A 14,955-nucleotide genomic window follows, 5' to 3' on the forward strand; every position below is an offset into this window, starting at 1 on the left:
TTTTTTTTTTTTTTTTTTTTTTTTTTTTTTTTTTTGCAACTCCTTGGCTTGGACTTATGTCTCTCTTTGTAAATTTCAGAGATCATTGAAATTTATTTCTATTATGAAATAGATATGCATGTATATATAAAATATTTAGCCTAAGAACCAAGTAGGTGATCTTTTCCTATGCAATAGTTCTCTTGGTACGTCTGCTTATTTTTGCTGAAAAGTTTGCCTACAGCATTTTTTGCTCAGTTCTCTACTGAGAGTTTTAGTTATTACGTATTGTATTTGACCTGTATATTGATGGAGCTGTGTTGCTTTATTTGGTATATTTTTCTTTGCAGTGTCGATGATGGATTTCCTCCAGTTACTTTCCATTTCGAGAATTCACTCTTGTTGAAGGTTTATCCTCATGAATATCTATTCCAACATGTAAGTATGCTGGACTTGCGCTTGTGTATGTACTGACTACTAACCCTTGACCTTACTGCAAGAATAGGCGGTTTTCTATTTCTTTTTTCTTTTTTTATTTTTTGAAACAAGAATGGGTGCAGTTCTTCTAGACCCGTAATGTCTATCAACGTTTTATGATCCAACTGATAGTACTGGTTTTAGACTGCAATCTTTCTTTATCTTAGGACTTTTTGACACTACTATTAATCAATTTGTGGTCTTGTCCTCATCTCTTATGAGATTTAGATGAGATTTTTTATTATGAATTTATTTACCTAGTGAACTTCACTATTTTCCATATCATTCATCCTATTTTAAGTTTGAAAATTAATGTTTCGTACTATTGAAAAATAAAATGAAATGACATTGCGAGCAGAACAGTCTTGATGGGCCATGCCTTCACAGTATTGCTTTCTAGACCAGATAGACATTTTTATCTACAAGAACTATTGTTTGGTACTTTTCTATTTTAGTTTTATTTAATGTAGTCCTTGCATATATTTTGTCAATAGTAGTCAAGTGGGCTTGCTAAAGACGAATGTGTTGTCGTGCTTCTTGGGTTGTCTAAGACCTTGTATTTGCATTTTACGCTGAGAGGCTTTTGAACCCAAATAGTTTACTTTGTAGAGTTTGTCATATGTACTGAAATTTTGTTTTCTAATCGGGTTATTTCTCTCGGAGTGGTTGAATGAGTTGGTTTACTAATATAGACTTTCACAGGAGGGCTTGTGGTGTATTGGTTGGCAAAACAGTGGGATGCAATCTAGGGATAGGAAGAACGTTACCCTCTTTGGAGGTAAACTCCATAATTTGTCCGTCTGAATATTAGTTCATGTCTTAAAATTCTAATTCGCCTGCTATTGGCAAGAGGGCATGCTAACTTTTAGTATATCCATAATCCCTCATTCTTCTGTTGATTGTACAAGTTGCTTATTCAGGCAGTGTGCTATTAAGAGCTCTTGTTTACTGAGAACTTTATGGGTTAAAAATCATGCCATTAACGAAAAAAAACTAAATGCTGCTTCTATACTGTTCTCTTTCTTGATGATATTACCTAGTTTTTTTTCTGTTGCTATGACGAAGGCCAAGCTGATATTTGATATATTTTTAGAATATTACAATTAAACAAGGGGTGAGGATTCAAACCTACTATCTATATCGGGAGAGTAATTAAATGCTGCGACTAATTTATTCTTTGGTTAATCAAGTTAATATTTCTACTGGGTTCTACCTCAATCCTTCGTCTCCTTCGTTGGAGAAACGTGAAAGCATGTCGAACTCTTCCCGGATGTTACATATAATGGGATGAAATGTAATAGTCAGTCCTTGTAACACTTGACCATGGAAATAAAATGGTGTCGAGAAAGGTTGTAGAGCGTATAAGTAGTTGTAAGCGTATGTGTAAATGTGATTATCCATGACTTCTCGTGTTTCAACTCTTAGTTCCTACTGAATAGTGGATGGCTTTCTTTCCTTTCATCATGAAACTTCCATATATGTGTTAAATTTAGCAAAAGGCGTAATGACTGCTCTTATGTTCTCATTTTCCTGTCATTTAGGCCTTCAGTTATATCTCTTTTGCTTGCAGATTTAGTGCTTTCAAATAAGCTAGTTTTATACGATCTCGAGAACCAAACAATCGGGTGGACCGAATACAACTGTGAGTACAAAGTTATTGCTTCATTGTTTTCGAAGTTGTTGCCGCATGTCATTACATGGTTTTTTTTGCTCTTTTTTCCCCAATATTTGCTGTATTTTATCTGAACTTCAGTGCTGGTCCTCAATTTTTTTATGATCGTCCTTTATGTCTTAAAGAAACTCAAAACCCGAGTTTGAATCTTTAAATGTTAAAAGAGACCAATTTGAAGTGTAATAATCTTTCTTATTTCGTTTACGAACTGAACAAACATTTCTGACATCTTTGGTAAGAAATTAGTGTGTGAATATCTGAGATTGTAGTTGATTTTTCAGGTTCTTCAAGCATCAAAGTGCAAGATGAACAAACCGGAACAGTTCATTTAGTTGGTTCACATTACATTTCTTCAGCGTACAGATTGAATACCAAATGGGCTGTGATGTTGCTATTCCTAATCTTGGTGATGCACTGGTCAGCTCATTCCAGATGCCTCAGCTAACACAAAATCCCGACAGCAGGCCCTACAGGTAATATTTTTAGAACAGACAGAATCAAGTATAGAGAATTCCTTAAAATGTTGAACTCATCTCAGTTGTGTATAATGAAGAGAGAGAGAAAAAGAAAAGGGAAGAGAGAGAATTTCTCTTTCGAAGTTGCTTATGAAATCTATCATCTCTGATTGATTTGTGTTTAGATTTGTAGAATTGAGTTGGCTATGTCTGCTAAAAGATTCGCAGACCCTCTTCAGCAGTATAGTTTCTGGTAGTAAAAATAGGAGGGCAGGTTGCTTTGTGGTGAACCCCAAGGGTAAAAATGTCAGAAATATTTATTCTACTTGGGAGGCATTGTTCATATTGCTCTCAAATTTCCATGTTTGAGAAGCTTTTTTTACTTGTATTTTTTAGTTAGGGGTATTAATGTAATTTTATATAGCTAGTATAGTATTTTTTTTATTTTTTTTTAATGAAATTTTCAAAATCTGAGTTTATTTTTTAAACCAATGACATTTGAAATTAATGGTAAGGGTATTTTTGAACTTTTCTTTTAAAAATCTAAAAGTATTATTAAATTTTTTTAAAGTATCAAGTTAACGAGTATTTTTATTAATTTAGTTTTTAATCCTATGATATTGCATGTGCATCATGATTCTATTTTTTTTTTTTTTTTATCTTGATAAATATTACTAAAATTAAAATTAAAGTTCTTATATGGATGTATACCAATTTATTTATTGAGTTTTAACTAATTATTTAGGACCAATTAAAAATCTTTGAAAACCATAGATACAAAATTGAAATTAAGTTTGAATCATATTTGTAGTTTAAAATGGTTAAAATTATTAGAGGACTAAATTGAAAATAAGCTTAAGTGTATGTGAAACGATATTTAAAGGTATAGATATTTGTCTATCGGGGTTTAAAACGAGCAATTATTTTTCATTTTCATTTCCTTAAATTCTTCCTTTATTTTCGTGGAGATTGGTTGATAATTATTTTTTTTTTCATATTTTTAACAAATTATTAAATTTGGATGAATAATTTTTATTTTTAAATATTATTTTTTTATAAAAAGAATATAAAACATTATAATAAATTTAATAATATTTCATAAAAATATTATAATACAAAGTTTTATAAACATAATTTATATAAGAATTTAAATTTCAATATTATAACAAAAATCTTCCACTGGGCTACATGAGTGAACGGGTTGATTATATATATATATATATATAATTTATTTGTAATCAAGAAACCGAAGAAAGATGATGAATGGACATGATTTGGAAAGGAGGATTTTGTGTTAATTAATTTTGGGATGTTAACAAGTGACTTCCACCATTATCTGTTTCGCGGTCTTTAATATTCAAAGACGAGTTTCTAAAATTATTTATTTGGAGTATTAATTTGGATGAGGAAAGAGAGCGAGAGAATGAGAGAAAAAACAGGATCAATTTCGGAGTTTTAACTTCGGGAATATGAACGAATCACAAGAATTTGGTCGAGGAGATCGTTGATGTTCTTCCTGATGAAGAACTGAACAACAATTTGTCAAATTGTAGATTCTGTTCTTCTTCTCGGAACGCCAACCATTTCTTAGTAAATCCATATGTGCATTCTCAGGTAAAGTGCCTTTTGAAGATCATAGAATTGCTTTTCGTTTTTTTTTTTGTTTTGGTTCTGTCGTTTTGAACTTTTCGGTGATTAATCATTGCCTTTGGTCGGTTTGTCGTTTCTTTTCACTGTCGCCGCCTACATCGGGTTTCGATCTCCTCTGTTTTCCGCGTTTATTTTGCTCGTCGGAGGAAACTTATGTCTAATCCTTGAGTTTTTGTCGCATTGTTATGTTGATAATTGCATCGATGTGATTGCTTTCCTGCGTGATTGAATCACTGTCTATGTGCTACATCGGCAGGTTTTGTGTAGGGATCATCACTGAGGAATTTGGAAATGTCTGAAGAGGATTTCTATCGGTTTGCTGATTGAAATTTATTGCAATCATCAAATTGAAAGGTTGACGACGGTGGATTGCGTCGTTCTGAGTGTTTGGTAGGTCTGGAGTGCTTTCTAAACGTTGTCAGGGCCCTCGGGATGGGATCATGTCTCTCTGGGGAGCGCAAGAACCGAAAGATCGTTTATTCTGAGATCGCTTCCACTTCTCATAATGATGCCGTTTTTACCCGAAAGAGCTCCAGGAGGAAGATTACGAGAAGAGGTTGTCCCGTTGATGACGCTACAAGGGAGATGTCGCTTCATCGAGTTCCTGGCCGGATGTTTTTGAATGGATCAACTGATAATGCGACGCTCTTTACTAGGCAAGGCAAGAAAGGCGTTAATCAGGACGCTATGATTGTCTGGGAGGTTTGATTCGTTCTCTCAAATTTTGTTGGTAATTTGGTGCCATTGCATGTGAATTTTGATTGTATATCCTTTTTCTGTTGAATGTTCAATATCCACGTTATGTAGAGTATTTCTGTTCTTCGTGTTTCAGGAACTACACATTTTAGAGATGTGGATTTGGTCGAACATCCTCTATTCTTGACGAGCATAGCATGTAAAGTTAGGGTCAAAATTTATGATATCTTCCTTTTAAGTTCTTCATGGGTAATATTAAAGGATTAGTCTTGAGATACCACTTTCCAAAATATATATATATATATATAAGAAACATGTTTGTTTTTCTCTCTGCGCTCCACCCTTAACGTTATCAAATTTGCGGTAGTGGTGTACTCACTTTTTTAGTTTTGGTTTTTGTTTGGAGTTGATGTTATTTTTCTCTTTTCCTTCTAATGTAACTGTATATTTTTGTTATCCTATTTTCGTTATCAGGTATTAAGTTTTGCATTGATGTGATTATTGCTAATAGTTCGGTTTAGAAGTAATAAACGAACCCGCTTTGCAAGTAGAATTGTAGATATATATTGTTGTTTAAAAGTGAATTTTGTGCTCTGTTAGATCTTATTTTTCTGCATTTATGTTTTAATATGTTTTTTTGTTTCGTCTGAATAATGGCCTCTCTTTTTTAGAATTTTGGTTCAAAAGAAGATGCAACCTTTTGTGGAGTCTTTGATGGACACGGTCCCTTTGGCCATATGGTTGCAAAGAAAGTCAGAGATTCTCTTCCTCTAAAACTGAGTGCTCAGTGGGAATTGGACGCTACCAGAGGGAATGGGCAAACTGAGGCGAGATGTCGAGTCTCTCCACCAACGCTGATTAACAAGGACTCTGAAATCTCTCATTGTGATCTTGCTCGTCAGGACGGTTACAATGACATGTATGTCAACTTGAAAGAGTCTTTTCTAAAGGCTTTTAAGGTGATGGACAAGGAGCTTAAACTACATCCTCATATTGATTGCTTTTCCAGTGGTACAACATCAGTTGCTTTGGTCAAACAGGTGTTAATTTTCGTCTCGTCATTTTCGATGCTGTTGAAAAGTGCAGTTAATATATGTGGTTTGATCTTTTCTTTTTTTACCCTTCTTGTGATAAACAGGGTCGGGATCTTATCATCGGAAATGTTGGGGACTCGAGGGCTGTATTAGGTACCAGAGATAAATCTAACTCTCTCATTGCAGTTCAGTTGACTGTGGACCTCAAGCCAAATCTTCCAAGTACGCCTTTATTCTCACTCTCCCTGTAACTATGAATATATCTTTCCGTGTCCTCTTACATCTGTGTATATACTATGTTGTATTCCTAACTTGTCTGAAGGAAATGCAAACACTTTCCAGTTGATTAGAGAGGTCCGGTAAACTCTCCTCTCCTTCTAGAACACTCTAATAGACAAAAAGCATAAAAATAATGAAAGCCATCCCTCTCTACTTATATACTTCTTCCCCTAACTGAAAATCCCTTTGATCGACCCCTGGTGGTCCCTCGCTCATGTCACAGCCTTTCTAAGTAACTTGTTGTCTCTGCAATTCATTTATTGCCTCTCCTTGCATATTGATGGAATTGGGGGCCTAACAGATACTTGTTGGCACCTTTTAGAAATCACTTCCATTTTTCAAGTGAGCATGTGTCCGACAATCGGGCTGATGAATACACGATATTCATTGGTTGTACGGAATAAAATGTTAAACCATCCATGCCTTAAAGGGACCATCGGGAGTATTGGTGGAAGAGCATTTGCTATCAGTTTTCTCTGATGAATTGATGCTAATAATTGATATGAATTGAACATTTCCTTTTCGCTGAAATCTGTAGAAACAATATGCCATTACCTCATGAGCACTAACATTATTGTAAAGAACTGTTGATCATGTCCATAGAATTCTCTATTGATCTTGGAATTTTTTCCTCCTGCTCTGTTGACATGGTCTTAAACTTCATAACCTGGACTCCTTGAGGGCAGCACCCTTTTCTTTTTTCCAGCTTTTGAGTTGGCTGATTATATGATGGTTACAGTAACTTCTAAAATTTAAGTAAAGGGTGGATACACTATTTCATTGTATGGAATATTAGTAAGCAGCTCAGTCTGTATTTTCCTTGTTCTCTTCTTTTCCTACTTTTGGCTTGTCGTGGCTTGAGCTTTCCTGTTTGCAAAAGAGTTACCAACATAAATCAGGTTTATCATTTACTAATTTACTCAAGTCCTAGGTTATTTTTGTTTATTCGTTTGTTTTTGGTGTAATGGTGTGGCGATCATCATAAATACCTTCCACTATTGATGGTTCAGGATCTCAAATAGAAAGTTCGTGCAAGAGTATTGTTTGTTTGTGTGTATAAAACCTTCTGTTTCTTCCTTCAATAGGGGAAGCTGAAAGGATCAGACTTTGCAAAGGAAGAATCTTTGCTCTTCAAAGTGAGCCTCAGATTTTTCGGGTTTGGCTTCCCAACAGTGATTGTCCTGGTCTTGCTATGGCCAGAGCCTTTGGAGATTTCTGTTTAAAAGACTTTGGCTTGATAGCCGTTCCTGACGTTTCTTATTATCATCTTTCTGAGAAAGATGAATTTGTGGTACTGGCTACAGATGGGGTAAGATGTCTAACCATTAACGTAGTGTCAATATTTTGATCATTTGCAGATTTTCATTGATCATTAGCTTTTTATATCACATTCTTTGCAAAAAAAAAAAAAAAAACGAAAGAAAAAAAGGAAGTAGATTGTTGGTTTCCGAGAGATCCAATTGTGAACCTGACTTGTCCTTCAAAGGCATCCCCCCATGTATTCTAATCTTTTTCATTACTTATTCCCTTTCGCAGGTTTGGGATGTTCTCTCAAATGAAGAGGTTGTGGCAACTGTTGCATCTTCCCCAAGATCCTCTGCAGCTCGTAACCTTGTGGATTCAGCTACTCGAGCTTGGAGATGTAAGTACCCTGCTGCCAAGGTGGATGATTGTGCTGTAGTCTGCCTGTTCCTGAACTCTAGTGAGACCACTACAGCGATACCTAAAGAGCAGGTAGAAGCATTCAGAAATCCTAACATCCAAACCAATGTGATGAAGTCTAAGAAATCAAAATTATAGATTTCGTTTCCCTTCATTTTCGTCGAAATATTCGAGGAACTCTGTTTCTTACAATTGGATTTTGTTTCAGGAGTTCACTGAGGAAATGGAAACTAAGTTCTCTTAACTTGCTTTGGTCGCTATCCTCTCTACCAAAACCTTTGATTGCTGCTTCAGGCGCGTTTCTTCCGAAATAAAAGATCTTCATTTCTATGATTATGGTCATTTTCCCTGTTCATCCTGTAAATCGTGATTGATATATATAGTTTTTTCCTTTTTGTACTCTCTCTCCTTTTTATAGAAGAGAGATTTGGTGGAAGCCTTGATTGATTCTGTTCATCTCTCAGAAATAATATTATGTATAGATAGATAAAAGCTCTTTTTCCTCAACGTCTCTTTGGTTTACATTTGCTTTCAGTATTGAAATAAGGTAGAAGGAGGGCTTGGAGGAGTTTTTAGAAAGAAACAAAAGGGAAAATACGATGTCGATCCATATGTATGACGGAATATTATGCATGTATGCATGTATATATGTTTAAATTAAACTTTAAACTTCAAACTAATTAAATTTTAGTAAGGGAAGAAATAGTAGTTAACAAAAAAGCACATAAAATCAAGCTTACGTTATTGGTAAGAGCAATAATACTGAAAAAGTGGACAACAGTGCTCAAAGTCCTAAGATCCCAATGCAAAATGAGAAACATCTGAGAAAAATCACAAGGATCTTTCAATCAAGGAACCTGCAAAAAGGGGGGGGATTCTCTAATGAAAATATCCAAGAACCTGACCACCAACATTCCTTTTTATTGCCTCTTCATGATCCAAGATGCCTTCTGGAGTAGTAATCACAACATAACCCCACTGTAGCGAGCCAAGAGAGAGTAAAATATTTGGTTAATATAAACGAGAACTATCACCATTTATGGGGAAGATTGAATGGCGAATAGACTCGGATTCGAATGAAATATATATATTAGTCAAAACACCTGACGTGTTGGAAGCGTTCGTATTCTGTAAGCTTCAATTTCCTTTGCCTTGATGTCCTGCCTGTAGGTGAGAGCCTTGCAATCCTTGATCCTACCTTGCAGCTCAACTGTTATCCTTCCAACTCGTTGTGGATCATGAACTTGAAAGTCATTGATATATCCTATATATAAAATTTGACGACTCCATAAATGAGATGCTTACAGAGTAGAATCACTAATACAAAATTATTGACAGTGATAATAACATTAAAGCACAAGCTATAGGCTAGATCAATCCTCTTTTTTTTTTTTTTTAAACAAGAAATGAAACTTTTCTTTGATGGATGAAAAGAGACTAAAGCACACGCAAAACTGCAGGAGGAGTGAAACAAGAATAGACAAAGAATACAAAGGGAAATCAAATAACACAAAACTTGAAGAGACGACCCAACATAAGCCTTCGAAAGAGTACATCATGATGAAGGTTTTAAATGAGCAGACTCAGAATGAACATGTCAAAGAAGGATCCAATGAAAACGTGACAACCAAGTATCGGATAAAAAATCCGCAATAAAATAAAACTCCCAGCAATGAGGGAGCGTCTGCCAAAAACAAAACAAAAGATCACACTCATGGCTGCACAAGAACCAAGACCATTGAGAGAGGAAAAAAAAAAACACCTCAGCACACCAACCAACCAGAAAGCTCCTTAAGCACCACCTCCGAAAATAAAACCTTATGCACACCAACCAAAAGAAGAAGAAAAAAAAAAGGATCCCTATGCCTAACAACTGAAAGCAATGGTCTCAAGCAAACTTATGAATAGGAATGGAGAGATCGAAAATCACTCCAAAGAAACTTCCTTCCTCTATAATCATGCAGCTCCTCAAGCACCACTACCGAACATAAAACCTTGCGCACAATCAATAGACTTGGTTTTCATTTCAATCGATTGTTCCTCAGTCTTTAACAAAGCATAAACATGTTTAAAAGTTAAAGGATCTGATCTTGGCTTGAATAGAGGTGCAAAAGGCATTGAAATCATTTGGCAAACCATTCATGATACATATAAGTATTTCTCAATCATCAACAGTCATTCTGATATAAGCAGGACGGTCTTTAAGATCTTAAGCACGTTGGCCATGCAAATCAATCAACTCATTAGACTTCTTGGTTCGGGTTTGTAGAGAAGATCACCATTGAATAATATGGAATTGAGACCAAAAAAAAAATAACTTGGTCTCAAGGAGAACCAAAGTGTCACGAGATGTGACATAGCCAACAACCAGCGACAAAAGAGGGAGACATCATTGAATTGATGAGAGCCCTGATCACAAGATCTTGAGCAATCCAATCGCCATACTGTGGATTGATATTTGTGGCAAGCTTGCCATCATCATCCCAAAGAAACTAAGATGGAATTGGGCAAGATCCGTCAATAAACCCAGATAATTTATGAGCCCGAAAGATAGGTAAGATCTGATGATGCCAAAGAGACAAATTGATGGAGTCAGTTTGATAGGCACGAGATTACAAACATTTGACAGAAGACGAATGAGGAGAGAATTTCGATTGAGGATAGAATCGGTGGTAGTGGGAATGGTACAGTGTGGAAGAAGAAGGTGAAACGATCAATAATACTCCTTGCGTATTATTAATGGACACTTCAACATGTTTATAAGAATAATTAAGCTCGAAAATATAGAGGAACATAATGAACATTACTAACAACAATTTGTTTCAAACAGAAACTAATTACTACATGATAAAGCACAATACAAGTACATATAACATCAACCATGAAGAAAAAAAAGATACAAAATGATTACAAAAAAATCTCAACATGAAGGCAATGGCAATATGAATCTGTCAATTGCAGGCACTGGAGCAGAAATCCCATGTAATTAATAGGGCCTAACAATACTGTAAAATCCAAGTTAGTCCCGCACCCAGAAAGCTAAGAGAAACGTAAGTTTTACCATGATCTTTCATGACTTTAAGGAAGGCAGACATAACAGAAGAAATGGGTTTGAGTTCCACCGTAGCTTTTCCCCTCCTCTCAGCATTGACAATCGCTCTTAATGCATCGTTCAATATCCTCCTACCCATATCTTAGAGTACACGAAAAGTCACAAAACCTGAGACCAAATTTCCTCTATCATGGCGTTTTCCTACGTTACCGATAAAATTCTGACACAAGACTCGTGGAGAAGAAATTTCGAAATGGAAATTGATGGTGATGTTACCTGCGACCTATTTGAACCGGTGAGGCAGAATAGAAAACGACGGCGCGGTTGGCTCAGCCCTAACTCGAGATACAACTCCGAACTGCGGTGGAAGAAATGGAGGCGGTGAGGCAGAAGAGGAAACGACGGCGCGGTTGGCTCAGCCCTAACTCGAGATACGACTCCGAACTGCGGTGGAAAGAAATGGAGGCAATTTCCAGATGTGGGGGCAATTTTCAAAACTATAAAATTTGGAAAAATAGTCCTTTTTTATTTATTCCAAATTTACCCTTCATTTAAAATTTTTTTTTACGAGTTTTATTGTAAACTTTCATTTAAAAAAAATTACTATATGCTTTTAACAATTCAAAATTAATAATATTTCATACATTTGAGTCTATCATTTTCTTTTTTTTTTTTTGTTAAAATTTGTGAATTGCCCGAACGTTTAAGCCTTTTTTGCCCTAAGAGCGATTGGTCGTGGGGTTATTTAGATTAGGTGATTAAAGAAAACTCGGGTCCAATGGGCTAGGACTCGATTGCTCATGGGTTCGCCAACCTAGGTTCAATCAAACCCAAACTTGCCTCCCAAAGAACATATGACTTTAGTCATTCCTCTTCGAGTTATTATCTTCGAGATATATTTCATAGAGTTTAATTTTATTCTAATACTTCATATAGTGTTTACATTTTGTGGATAAAATATATTTTTTTAAAATTTTAGTTAAATTAAAATTTGAGGACTAAAATTAAAGGTTATATTAAAATTTCTATTGAAAATATACATTTTTTGAAAGCAAAATAATTAGACAATTAAATATGAAATTCTTAAATTTAAAATTTAAAAATTTGAATGTTAAATGTTTGAAATATCTATTTTAGTTCTTAAATTTTAAAACCATATTCAAATTAAAAATTTATTAAAATAATATCAGCTCCAAATTTTTATTTAAAGCACGACAGGTAAAAGCTAAAATAGTTATTTATTATTTATTATTATTATTATTATTTTAAAATTTGGCGAACTTACTAAATATTTAATAATTATTTATCAGAACTTAAAAGCTAAAGAAAGATTAACCTCAACCGGCCGTTGATTGGTCTGTCACCATTGTTGCGTCACCCTCTTGGTGAAGAGAATTTCTGAAGCCGCGTTTGTGTGAATTCAACGATCTTAAAATTTGGTTTAACCAAAAAAAAAAAAAAAAAAAAGAAAAAAAAAAGAAAAGAAAAGAGAGAGAAAGAGAGCTTTAACAACAAACGTTTCGCGCGATCTCTCTCTCTATATGAGAAATTTGCGTTCTCCTCGCATATGCTAGCATTTCGAATTCCGTAACAGGTAAGATCGGAGAGAGATCGAATTTTCTGGAGGAGAGTTTAGAAGCCTACACGATTCTGAATCCATGTTCGTTTTCAGTGTGTTTGCCTGTTTATTTTGAGTTTTTCTGTTGCAGTTGCCGCGGTGTTGGATCTAGCTAGCCCGTTTTTCCGTCGGGGGAATTCTCGTCGAGCTAATTCTTCCTTGAATGCTCGGCTCTGGAGGCGTGTAGATCAGGTGGGTTTTGTGATTTGAGTGGATTCACGCTAATTTCTTTTCATGCTTTAACGACTGCACTCAGTGAAGCTGAATTTGGGTTCTTACTCTCACCTATTGACATCGAGCTACTCGGTTTTGTTTTTGGGAATTATGATCTTGTTACATTGCTTTGATGAGGATCTCTGAAATTCTCTTTTTGTTGTTTTTGAAACCGTCGAGTAACGAGGTCTATTGATAAGATCTGACTGAATTTTATTTTGTTTTTTATGGATCTACGGTTTGGGATATTTTATTTTATTTGATTTATTTTTTTCCTTTTAACTGATAGGGCCGGGTTTTTGGCTTTTAACATCTGTTTTGAAGGTGGGGATGGAGTTAGACTCTATGCTCATTGTGTTTTTTTGAATGTGAGAACGATTGAGAATGTATCGTTATGGATCTACGAATGCCTTGCGTAGTAACTGTAGCAATTGCTTATGATTATCCTCCAAGTTGGTGAGATTCTGTTAATAAGAGAAACGTGATCTTTATTTCGATTTGACTTACGGTAATTGCATTGTATAATGTTGTTTATCTGTTCTCAATGTGCACCATCGTAATCTTAAGAAACATAACCTTCATTAGCTGAAGTTTGTATTGTTTATAAATTGTCTGTTGGTTACTAATTTTTAATTCGTTGGGGATATTGATTAGGTCTCTTGGATTTCATTTCATTACACAGGGTTGGCTGTACTTTTTTGGTTTAGAGTCGGTCTGAGCAAGCAATAGTTTTGCGGTAGGCTGATGAAGAACGGAATGATAGAATGCAGTGTTTGTCACTCCAAGTTGGTTTCACCCACTACAAAGGGTATATCCAGGGCATATGATCGACATAAGAACAGAGTATCATCTAAGCAACGAGCCTTAAACACCCTCTTGGTTGTTGGTGACTGTATCTTGGTTGGTTTGCAGGTGATTGTCATCTCTGACCTATTGCTTAATTTACTTTTCTATGTCGTGAATTCTCAGTACAATGTAGTGATGCAAAAGATTTATCTGTTTTTTTCCCTTCCTTTATGAAATGGTTTTGTGCAATACATCGCTGTTGTTTTGTCCCAATCACCAGTGCATCCCACACTGCAAAGCCTACTAATTACTATTATTTCTTAAGATTAATTGGACCAGCAAGACACCTCGACAGCCTTTATTCAGTCTTTTTATTCATGGTTATCCTTCTGTTGGTCCAAGTTGTTGTCATTGTCCACTATCGTTCTCCTCCATTATTCCTTGCCTCTCTGTTGCTAGTTGCATCCCACACTGCAATGCCTACTTATTACATCCCACGCTGCAAAGCCTTCTGATTACTATTATTCCTTATGCTCAATTGAACCAACAAAACACCTCTTCTTCTTCTTCTTCCTTTCTTTTTTTGCTTTCCTCCTCCTCCTCCTTCTTCAAGACCTTTGATCTCTACTTGGACCCGATGAAAAAAATAGCATCACTTTTTATGGATTCGTTGAGAATGATTTTGATCTAGTTCATAGCCTATTAGAAGAAGAAAGCATTTTGTTGGGATCTTCAAAGATAGAAGAAGATTGCAGTCAATTTTCTATATTTTTGCATTCTTTATTATCAAACTCTAATGCCTTCTTGTCCAATGGAATCATCTAATGAAGTCTCATGAGACTACCCTCACACCGGTTATAAACAAACTCAAGCAACAATTTCACGAATATATTTTTCTTTAAGATGAAAAATTAGTTCAAAGTTTACCATATTAAATTTATCTTGTATCGTTCAAATTCCCCTTTGTGTATATGCTTCCTGGAAATGTATCTCTCAACAATTTCGTGTCCTCCCTTTTAATTTTTATCAGTGTTGCTCTCATCAACTTTCTCGAATGATATGTCTATTTTGCTATTAATGTGTTCAACCTTCAGAAATTTTTGCAAATAGCAATTATGAAATGTAATTAATTGCTTTAGCACAACTGCCTCTATACATTAATGGAATTTATCTCACTGTGAGTAAAATTCAGTAAGTACCAATTTTTATGTAGAAATCAACTCAATCGTTTCTTGTCAAACCATAGAAAGAAAACACTAGATGACAATATTTTGTTTCTGGTATTCAAGAATGAGATATTTTACAGTTTACATGGAAGATTGCCCATAATAACAGATAAGCAGGTGCTCCCACCGACCCCCCCCCCCCCCCCCCCCCCCCCC

At 35.3% G+C, this 14,955-nt stretch overlaps 4 protein-coding genes across 8 annotated transcripts in view; 3 read left to right on the forward strand and 1 right to left on the reverse strand.

Annotated features, from left to right (window-relative positions):
• LOC111460583 (aspartic proteinase-like protein 2) overlaps nucleotides 1-3,025 on the forward strand; it is an 8,322-nt gene extending 5,297 nt beyond the window's left edge. The window contains exons 7-11 of one of the 3 annotated variants that reach the window (XM_023103764.1): nucleotides 330-417; nucleotides 1,159-1,234; nucleotides 2,027-2,098; nucleotides 2,410-2,601; nucleotides 2,777-3,025. In XM_023103764.1, the coding sequence (XP_022959532.1) occupies nucleotides 330-417; nucleotides 1,159-1,234; nucleotides 2,027-2,098; nucleotides 2,410-2,573 (400 nt within the window). In that variant the 3' untranslated portion in view covers nucleotides 2,574-2,601; nucleotides 2,777-3,025. Of the gene's footprint in view, nucleotides 1-329; nucleotides 418-1,158; nucleotides 1,235-2,026; nucleotides 2,099-2,409 lie in introns of all 3 variants that reach the window. The other 2 variants (XM_023103763.1, XM_023103762.1) reach the window with 2 other exon arrangements.
• Nucleotides 3,026-3,937: 912 nt separating this feature from the next.
• On the forward strand, nucleotides 3,938-8,411 carry LOC111460585 (probable protein phosphatase 2C 33). The gene is made up of 7 exons (XM_023103765.1): nucleotides 3,938-4,197; nucleotides 4,490-4,935; nucleotides 5,601-5,969; nucleotides 6,068-6,185; nucleotides 7,328-7,551; nucleotides 7,779-7,976; nucleotides 8,113-8,411. Exons 2-7 carry the CDS (start codon nucleotides 4,666-4,668, stop codon nucleotides 8,146-8,148), a joined length of 1,215 nt encoding a protein of 404 aa, XP_022959533.1. The 5' UTR covers nucleotides 3,938-4,197; nucleotides 4,490-4,665; the 3' UTR covers nucleotides 8,149-8,411.
• A 156-nt stretch (nucleotides 8,412-8,567) lies between these two features.
• LOC111460589 (40S ribosomal protein S15a-2-like) lies at nucleotides 8,568-11,429 on the reverse strand. 2 transcript variants are annotated; one of them, XM_023103783.1, is made up of 4 exons: nucleotides 11,233-11,429; nucleotides 10,966-11,157; nucleotides 9,008-9,168; nucleotides 8,568-8,882 (listed from the first exon to the last, which is right to left on the reverse strand). In XM_023103783.1, exons 2-4 carry the CDS (start codon nucleotides 11,093-11,095, stop codon nucleotides 8,784-8,786), a joined length of 390 nt encoding a protein of 129 aa, XP_022959551.1. In that variant the 5' UTR covers nucleotides 11,096-11,157; nucleotides 11,233-11,429; the 3' UTR covers nucleotides 8,568-8,783. The 2 variants fall into 2 exon arrangements, with proteins under 2 accessions (XP_022959551.1, XP_022959550.1); XM_023103782.1 differs by having other exon boundaries at nucleotides 10,966-11,124; nucleotides 11,233-11,428.
• Nucleotides 11,430-12,416: 987 nt separating this feature from the next.
• LOC111460586 (CMP-sialic acid transporter 2-like) overlaps nucleotides 12,417-14,955 on the forward strand; it is a 12,088-nt gene continuing 9,549 nt past the window's right edge. The window contains exons 1-3 of one of the 2 annotated variants that reach the window (XM_023103768.1): nucleotides 12,417-12,550; nucleotides 12,666-12,766; nucleotides 13,442-13,699. In XM_023103768.1, the coding sequence (XP_022959536.1) occupies nucleotides 13,532-13,699 (168 nt within the window). In that variant the 5' untranslated portion in view covers nucleotides 12,417-12,550; nucleotides 12,666-12,766; nucleotides 13,442-13,531. The remainder of the gene's footprint in view (nucleotides 12,551-12,665; nucleotides 12,767-13,441; nucleotides 13,700-14,955) is intronic. The other variant, XM_023103767.1, reaches the window with a different exon arrangement.

The sequence above is a fragment of the Cucurbita moschata genome, unplaced genomic scaffold (assembly GCF_002738365.1).
Source record: "Cucurbita moschata cultivar Rifu unplaced genomic scaffold, Cmos_1.0 Cmo_Scf00024, whole genome shotgun sequence".
Taxonomy (NCBI): Eukaryota; Viridiplantae; Streptophyta; class Magnoliopsida; order Cucurbitales; family Cucurbitaceae; genus Cucurbita; species Cucurbita moschata.